The 8,507-nt window shown below is 37.4% G+C and overlaps 1 protein-coding gene and 1 long non-coding RNA gene across 5 annotated transcripts in view; both read left to right on the forward strand.

Annotated features, from left to right (window-relative positions):
- The window catches only part of kcnj20 (potassium inwardly rectifying channel subfamily J member 20), a 10,929-nt gene extending 5,472 nt beyond the window's left edge, over window positions 1–5,457 (forward strand). For 3 of the 4 annotated variants that reach the window (XM_016552329.1, XM_016552328.1, XM_016552332.1), the window contains 2 exons: window positions 275–1,490; window positions 2,299–3,030. In XM_016552329.1, the coding sequence (XP_016407815.1) occupies window positions 275–1,490; window positions 2,299–2,648 (1,566 nt within the window). In that variant the 3' untranslated portion in view covers window positions 2,649–3,030. Of the gene's footprint in view, window positions 1–274; window positions 1,491–2,298; window positions 3,031–5,409 lie in introns of those variants that run through there. The other variant, XM_016552330.1, reaches the window with a different exon arrangement.
- A 234-nt stretch (window positions 5,458–5,691) lies between these two features.
- The window catches only part of LOC107740057 (uncharacterized), a 14,462-nt gene continuing 11,646 nt past the window's right edge, over window positions 5,692–8,507 (forward strand). The window contains exon 1 of the long non-coding RNA XR_001640054.1: window positions 5,692–5,766. This is a non-coding gene — a long non-coding RNA (uncharacterized LOC107740057). The remainder of the gene's footprint in view (window positions 5,767–8,507) is intronic.

Below are 8,507 nucleotides of genomic sequence, written 5' to 3' on the forward strand. Positions count from 1 at the left end.
TTTGAGACTTTAGACTTTGCAACTTTACAGATCTTCTTTATGCACCAAGAGCTTGTAACACTCCAAAGAGAACGGAAAAATCGAAATCGCATCATATGACCCCTTTAACAAGGTTTCTAAGGTTTGACTGAACCTTGAATCCTCTAAAACTCCAGTGCAATGGTAAAAGTCGCTACAGCGACTTACTCCATACTCCCTTATATGGTTTTGCTAAGAAATGCAAAAAATCGAAAAATGTTGACATTTATGTCATCATCTCTATGTTCTATTCCAGATTCTCCCTCAAAGCGATAATCGCCCCGATTCAACAGGTGGCAACTCCCTTCCTTTGCCAGACATTATGCCAAACCAGGCCTCCAAACCAAGCGTGTCCATTCGGCGCCACAAGAGCACTACGGATTTGCCCTACAGCCCTCAGCGTGGGTACATGCGTGGCCAGAGACCCAGTATCTGTGCCCCCACTGAGGCTGAGCTGGCACTAATGCGGCGCTGCTCTTTACGTGAGCCGAACATTCGTCCATGTTGCCGCCATGCTCTTAGCGTTCCCAACATGGCAAGTCCAAACACAAGCCCTCTGTGCAGCACCCCATCCCGCAGTGCTCTCTGCACACCTGTACGGGACATAGAGTGCAGTCCTAAAGCACGCAACAAGCTAATAGAGAGCGAGAATGTGCAGACTCCTACTTGTCCACCGGAGCATCGCGAACAATGCCGTTACATCTCCAAAGATGGGAAGTGTAGGGTAGACTTGGCACATATGGCTGAGAGAGAACGATTCCTGGCTGACATCTTCACGTCTTTTGTAGATCTTCAGTATAGATGGTTTCTTTTTGTGTTTATGATGTGCTATGCAGTCACCTGGTTTATTTTCGCAGGGCTTTATTCGCTAAATGCATTCTTGCGTGGAGATCTTGAAGTTCCTGGTGACGCTGATGTTTGCTACCCCAATATAGATGGCTTTGTGTCAGCGTTGCTCTTCTCAGTAGAAACACAGAAGACTATTGGCTACGGTGCTCACACGGTCTCGCCACGCTGCTACGAAGGTGTGCTTTTGGTCATGGCGCAGTGCATTGTGGGCTCCATGATTGATGCCCTTATGGTGGGCTGCATGTTAGTCAAAATTTCGCGTCCCAAGAAGCGCGCAGAAACACTTCTTTTCAGCCGTACTTGTGTTGTGGCCTACCGTGATGACCGTCTTTGCCTTGTGTTCCGTCTCGGCGATCTGCGTGAGAGCCACATGGTGGATGCCAAAGTACGCGCTAAACTCATCAAGTCTCGGCAGACGTCAGAGGGGGAATTTCTCCCGCTGGAGCAGTCTGAGATCGACCTGGGCTACGAGAGTGGCTCTGACCGTCTGTTCCTGGTGGAGCCGCAGGTCATTCAACACACCATCGATTCCAGCAGTCCTTTCTGGGAGCTTGGGCCGGAGCAGCTGCGGAAGCAACAGTTTGAGATTATTGTCATCTTGGAGGGCATTGTGGAAGCAACAGGTGTGTTCACAATCATAGCCCACTTTACCTGTTGACCCAAATGTCTTGCCATGACAAGCAAATATGGCATTTTAAAGAACTATGAATGCAAGAAAACAAGAAACATTTTTATTAGTTGGTATATTTTATTCACTTCCCCACTGGGCTGTTGAGAAGTGGGGAGTTTGAAACCAAACAAAGCATATATGTAAAATAAATTAAACTGAAAAATCATTTGCCACCAGTGAATCTTACAAAAACCTGCCAAGAACTTATTTGAGTAGTATTTGTTGTACTATAAATAGCAGTATACATAGACATATTATTATTTAAGTGTTATGTGTAAACTCTTATAGTATTCATTAATATTTAAATGTACCTTTATTTTTATATTTTTCAGTAAAATTTTTATATATTTTGAATTAAGCTTTAATGAAATTTTTTTTACGTCAACTTTATTTTTGTTAGTTTCTAAGGCATCATTTCTAATTTCATGTAATATTTATATTTTATTTCAGATTGATTTCAGTTACAGAATTTACATTTTTAGTTTTATCCAACAACACCGATTACAGCAATGAAAACTAACGAAATAACTAAAAGTCAAAAGTAATGAGAATTTGGGCAGATATGTGTGCTGAATTATCATGAGAGTAATGTGAAACAATGGGAAAAATAAACTCTTAACAAAAAAATTAAATAAAATTACATTAAAACTACAGAAGTGGAGAAACCACGCCAGTTTAAGACCAATACGATTTGTTACAGCACAGCGCCATCTTGTGGACGTAGTGTTTTCTTAGATCGTTTGGCAACTTTATTTTGACAGGAATGATGTGCCAGGCGAAGACTTCCTACATCGAGACGGAGATCGAGTGGGGAGCCCGTTTTGAGCCGTGCATGACACTGGAGAAAGGGGCGTTTCGAGTCGACCTGAGACGCTTCCACAGCACATATCCCGTGCCTCTTCCGCCGTGCAGCGCGCAGGAACAGCATCACCTGCAGACCCTCCAAGTGGGACTGGAGCTCCAGGAATCTCTCAAAGACAGTGCTAACTGGAAATTGGGTGGAGACGACCAAGAAGACGACATTGTGAAACCACCAGGAGCATGTCCTTTCACTATCCACAACATCCAGGAGGAGCGAGTGTCAGAAGTCAACGAATGCGAATCTCTTTAGTCGTTGTGAGTGCGATACTGACGGGTGCCCTTTCTCAGCGGTTCAGGTTCCGGAAGTATTGTTCCCATATGTTTTCTCTTTAGGCTTAACATCTTAAGTAGCCCGAGTAATTATGAATATAGAGACTGGATAGGTTATGCCATTTACTTTTTGAGCGTGTGCGATCACTGCAGATGTTGTTGTTCCCTCTCTCGTGTGGGAACGCCGTTTTAAACACTAGGCATCGTACGTTTGCCAACTTTGTAAGTGGTTACAGAGAAAAACGGAACATCATACACTAAACGAAACCATACATTAAATAAAATACACTAAACCGTGTTGTTAGGAGAGGCATGAAACATCAAACAATGTCATGTACAGTCGGCTCAAACTGTAAAAAATTTTTCATATGCTCTTGAGTATGGAATTATAGTCTGAAGCTAGAAAAAAAAGCCCGTCTGTGAAATTTGTCATTTGCTCAAAATCTGCAGACTGCCTCTTGACTGTCGGCAACTTTTCGTCTACTCGTCCAGACTGTAAAAAAAAAAAAAAGTCCTGTATTCCAGTTACTGGCGATTTATTTTTTAATTTTTTACATGACACTTTTTTTTTTTTTTTTTTTTTTTACAGACGTTGAATGTGCATTTATTTAATAATCATTCTTATGGACTATATCACCTAAATTAAGTTGTACATTTATAAAAATGAATATGATAATGGCGTGGAAGAGACCAGTAGTTTGCACAAAAAGTATTCAATAAAAGCCCGTCAGTGAAATGTCATTTGCTCAAAATCTGCAGACTGCCTTTTGACTGTCGGCAACTTTTCGTCTACTCGTCCAGACCGTAAAAAAAAAACAAAAAAACTCATGTATCCCACTCACTGGCGATTTTTTTTTTTACATGACAATTTTTTTTTATTATTATTATTTTTACAGACGTTGAATGTGCATTTATTTAATAATCATTCTTGTGGACCATATCACCTAAATTAAGTTGTACATTTATAAAAATGAATATGATAATGGCGTGGAAGAGACCAGTAGTTTGCACAAAAAGTATTCAATTATTATTATTGTTATTATTATAGAAATTTCATGTCTATGCTGTCTTATACAGAAACAATAAATCTATTTTACACGAAAAAACATTTGTTCCAAGTGCATTGTATTATTCTTGAAAAAAATAATTCCATATTGTTGAAGTATTACTGCACAAGTTTAAGTTGTCTTTGCACTCTAATGTGAAATGTTTGGGTATTCTTGATGTAGCCTACAGAATTGCAGTAAGCTAAGAAGCATCGAGGCAGTGTTGTAATGGTTCAGGATCTGAGTGCGTCACACATTCAACCCCAGGGTCATTATCCTTCCCGCAAATCGTAACTGCAACCACACGACCAGGTTTTGACAGACGGAGAAAACTAACGATGATAACTTTTCTTCAAGTGTTATTTGACCTGCTTGGCAGCCCCTGCTGGTAGATACCGAAACTACACCATTAAGCATCTTTCTCCATTGATGGCCATTCAAAATATGTTTATTCTGTCTTAATGCTTTTAAAACCTTCTTTCATAATTGTTGTAAATGGGGACAGAAATATTTATTTGCGTCTAGTTTATCTCTCTACACTAATGGTCTTAAGTGTACCAGTAGTTTGCACAAAAAGTACGCAATTATTATTATTATTATTATTATTATTATTATTATTAAAGGAATTTCATGTCCATGCTGTCTTATACAGAAACAATAAATCTATTTTACACGAAAAACATTTGTTCCAAGTGCATTGTATTATTCTTGAAAAAAATAATTCCATGAAGTATTAAGTAGTTGAAGTATTACTGCACAAGTTTAAGTTGTCTTTGCACTCTAATGTGAAATGTTTGGGTATTCTTGATGTAGCCTACAGAATTGCAGTAAGCTAAGAAGCATCGAGGCAGTGTTGTAATGGTTCAGGATCTGAGTGCGTCACACATTCAACCCCAGGGTCATTATCCTTCCCGCAAATCGTAACTGCAACCACACGACCAGGTTTTGACAGACGGAGAAAACTAACGATGATAACTTTTCTTCAAGTGTTATTTGACCTGCTTGGCAGCCCCTGCTGGTAGATACCGAAACTACACCATTAAGCATCTTTCTCCATTGATGGCCATTCAAAATATGTTTATTCTGTCTTAATGCTTTTAAAACCTTCTTTCATAATTGTTGTAAATGGGGACAGAAATATTTATTTGCGTCTAGTTTATCTCTCTACACTAATGGTCTTAAGTGTGCAAAGCTAAAACAATTAATTCATCCATTTATTCAGAATATACCGTCACATACTTCCAGACCTGAAGCTGCTTGCTGTTCAATATGCTGCTCTTCTTCTGCATTAAAACAGCCACCGATGAACTCTTACTGTTTTAATCATAATGCTTTTATTAAAAGATTGTATACAGTGCGTAAATAGATCACATAGTGAGTGCTTAGATAAATGGTACAGATTTGACCAGCTCAATAAATAAACAAACACATATTTTGTATGCTATTGTGATGATATTTCACAGAGAAAATTATAAGCATTGGCAAATTACAATCTACTCCATCTTAAGTGGTGAGTGAAATGTTCACCCAACTAGACGTTCTTCAAAGAAAACAAAAATCAACTGGCATAAATGTCCTTTGTATGCATATTAAATATATTATCATATTTGTATAATGGCTTCAAAATAGATTCATAAAAGTTTTAAAAATAACAAAACTATTAAATTTTCCATATCTACATGTTTTATCCCCCAGGCCTCAGGTGTGGCAGTTGTACAGGTACGTGCTGCTCAGGCTCCAGTCAGAACTGTTTGCACTTCAAACGAGATAACCTTTATTAGCAATATATGGATGGAGGACGTGTATTTTAGCTGGAAGACATTAAAAGGTGTTAAAATTGTCTTTATGATGAATTTGTTTATCATAAACATGCAGCTTTTCGCTTCATGAAATGGACTGAAGTCTTGTGGATTATTATGATGTTTTTATCAGCTGTTTGGACTCTCATTCTGACGGCACCCATTCACTGCAGAGCAAGTGATGTAATGCTAAATTTCTCCAAATCTCTTCAGATGAAGAAACAAACTCATCTATGTCTTGGATGACCCGAGGGTGAGCAAATTTCCATTTTTTTGGAGCACTATTCATTTTAAATACGCATTTCTGTTTAAAAAGTTGTGTATTTATTTTTCAATTCATCTTAGCACTTACCTACGTTTTCAATTCAGAGCTATGTATGCTTTTTGAGCAAGTTGTTTATTTCCATTTTAACAATAAGCTCTCAAATAATCTTAAATGGTATCTCTTGCGATGAACCTGTGACAGAAATAGTGACCTTTCAACTAAAACTCTCAACACATCATTATGGTCACTGAGCCTCAGGCCAAAACAGTTGCAGCGCTTCACAGGAACGCAGGGTTATTTTAGGTGTGATGCTGGTCAGCTCTTTGGCCCCTCATGTCTACTTAAATGTGTTTAAATTTGTCTAAGTGTTGTCTAACGCGCTGCTGGTGACAATTGTTCCATTCGTTAAAACACCAGTTAACCACATGTGAAAGTGAAGGGAGACTTATGGTGTTATCTAATTATTAATTTAAAAATAAGGGTACCTCTTTACAATATGGGTCCATTTGTTAACATAAGTTATACATTAGTTAACAAAAACTAACAATGAAAAATACTTAAGCATTTGTTAATCTTAGTTAATGTTAATTTGAACATTTACTAATACATTATTAAATCAAAAGTATCTATTTATATGTAATGAACCTTAACTAACAGTGAGCAGATTTAATATTAACTAACATTAACAAAGATTAATAAATACTGTAACAAATGTATTGCTCAATATTAATGTCAGTTAATGTGTTAAATAACAGGACCAATATAATTTAGCTTATTACAGAAACCACAAAAATGCACCTAAAACATTTATGTTATATACATATATACCAAAGTCTGATAGCACTAGTAAAAAGGCATATATTTAGCATTTTATTTAATGCAATATATATATTTTTTTTATAGCTTTGCTATGTCAGCAGCTCTTGTGTTTCATTGAATGCAAGGAAATCTGAATTTTATACTTTTTAATTTTTATACAAAGTTAATTTCCATTTTGACCACTTTCAAATGACTTGAGAAGGAGACCACATCTTTATCATTGAAGACATATCTAAACATGTGGTCGTTTTCAGCCAATGTAGATGCGTGCATGATGCACTGATTAAATGGTTTGCAGCTGGCCAGAGACATATGTTGCACAACTCTCTTACAGTAAAAAAAAAAAAAAATGTATGGCCTTTTAGGGCTTTTGTACATTTCATAAGTATTTCTTATTCATTCACATCATAAATTCTTTGTTGTTTGCTGGTAAATATCCAGTTCTGTTAAAATAATAAAGCAACCAAATGTTTATTTTCTATCATCTGTAAAGGGGGATTAAAAGTGATTTATGGTCCAAAATAAAGTGACATCTGAGCTTTGGTAGTGCGCAGCCGAGGGGCCCAATTTTAGATAAACACATCCTGTGGCAACTCTCTCTTGGTGTGCGGCCTAGTTTATAGCTCTCCCTGTCCACACACACACACACACACACACACACACTCATACATACACACCACATCCTCTCCTGTACAGCTTAAATGTGAAGAAAAAGCATGGTTAACACTTTCTGTCTATATATTCGTGAAGACAGATCTTGTGATAATCATATGGACACTTGCAAGGTTGTGTAAGCTTATACTTCAGAGCTCGCTGAAACAAAAGCAAACGCGAAAGTCATGTGAAACAAAAGCAAACATGTGTGCCCAAGACTGACATTGTATTCACACATATATAAACTCCCACATACCCCACACTCTCTCTCTCTCACACACACACTAACTCAGGATGCAGCACAGTAACACAAAACTGCTGCAGAAACCTGTGCCCTAAAAGCACAACTTTGCTGTTCGAAAAGGTGACGTTGAACATTCTTAAAACTGAGGATTTATGTTGTTAGATGCATTTTTATAAATGCAAAATCTATCTGGACGTTCTGTAAAAAGTGAAAACTGTGCAGCTGGTAACCTAAAAAAAAGCGACTTTTGTTGGCGCAACCTAATGTTGTCAGGTTGAATGAGTCATATGCCACCACATTTTTAGATTGTGACAAATATTTTCATTAAAGTTGACGAAAATATGCATCTTATTTTTCAGTTTAATCCATATATTGTTGGCATGCTATTCTTCTAAAACTACATTATACAACACTTTTCTAATAATTATTAGGCATGCAATATGAATGCAATAATTAAGAGACTACATGAAATATGCATACTTAAAAAAAAAATAAAAAAAAAACAGTTAAAGGAATAGTCCACTCAAAAGTGAAAATTTGCTGAAAATGTTCTCATTCTCATGCCATCCGAGATATAGATGAGTTTGTTTCTTCATCTGAACAAATTTGGAGAAATTTAGCATTACATCACTTGCTCACCAATGGATCCTCTGCAGTGAATGGGTGCCGTCAGAATGAGAGTCCAAACAGCCCATCCCCTGTTGTCCTCTCACATCAAAATCCACCGTTTTGGACTGTTTTTGCTTATAAACGGTGCTTGATCTGTGCATATTTCTCTCCTGATTCAGACTTTTTCACTGGAAAAACAATATTATGATCTAAAGTAGGCTTTAAAGTTAAAAATGCCTTAATGATGGATTTGTTTCATACAAACGAACAGCTTTTCGCTTCACAAGACATTAATTGATGGACTGGAGTCATGTGGATTACTTGTGGATTGTGATGTTTTTCTCAGCTGTTTGGACTTTCATTCTGACGGCATCCATTCACTGCAGAGGATCCGTTGGTGAGC

The sequence above is a fragment of the Sinocyclocheilus rhinocerous genome, unplaced genomic scaffold (genome assembly GCF_001515625.1).
Source record: "Sinocyclocheilus rhinocerous isolate Xijiao unplaced genomic scaffold, SAMN03320098_v1.1 scaffold11516, whole genome shotgun sequence".
In the NCBI taxonomy this organism is placed as follows: domain Eukaryota; kingdom Metazoa; phylum Chordata; class Actinopteri; order Cypriniformes; family Cyprinidae; genus Sinocyclocheilus; species Sinocyclocheilus rhinocerous.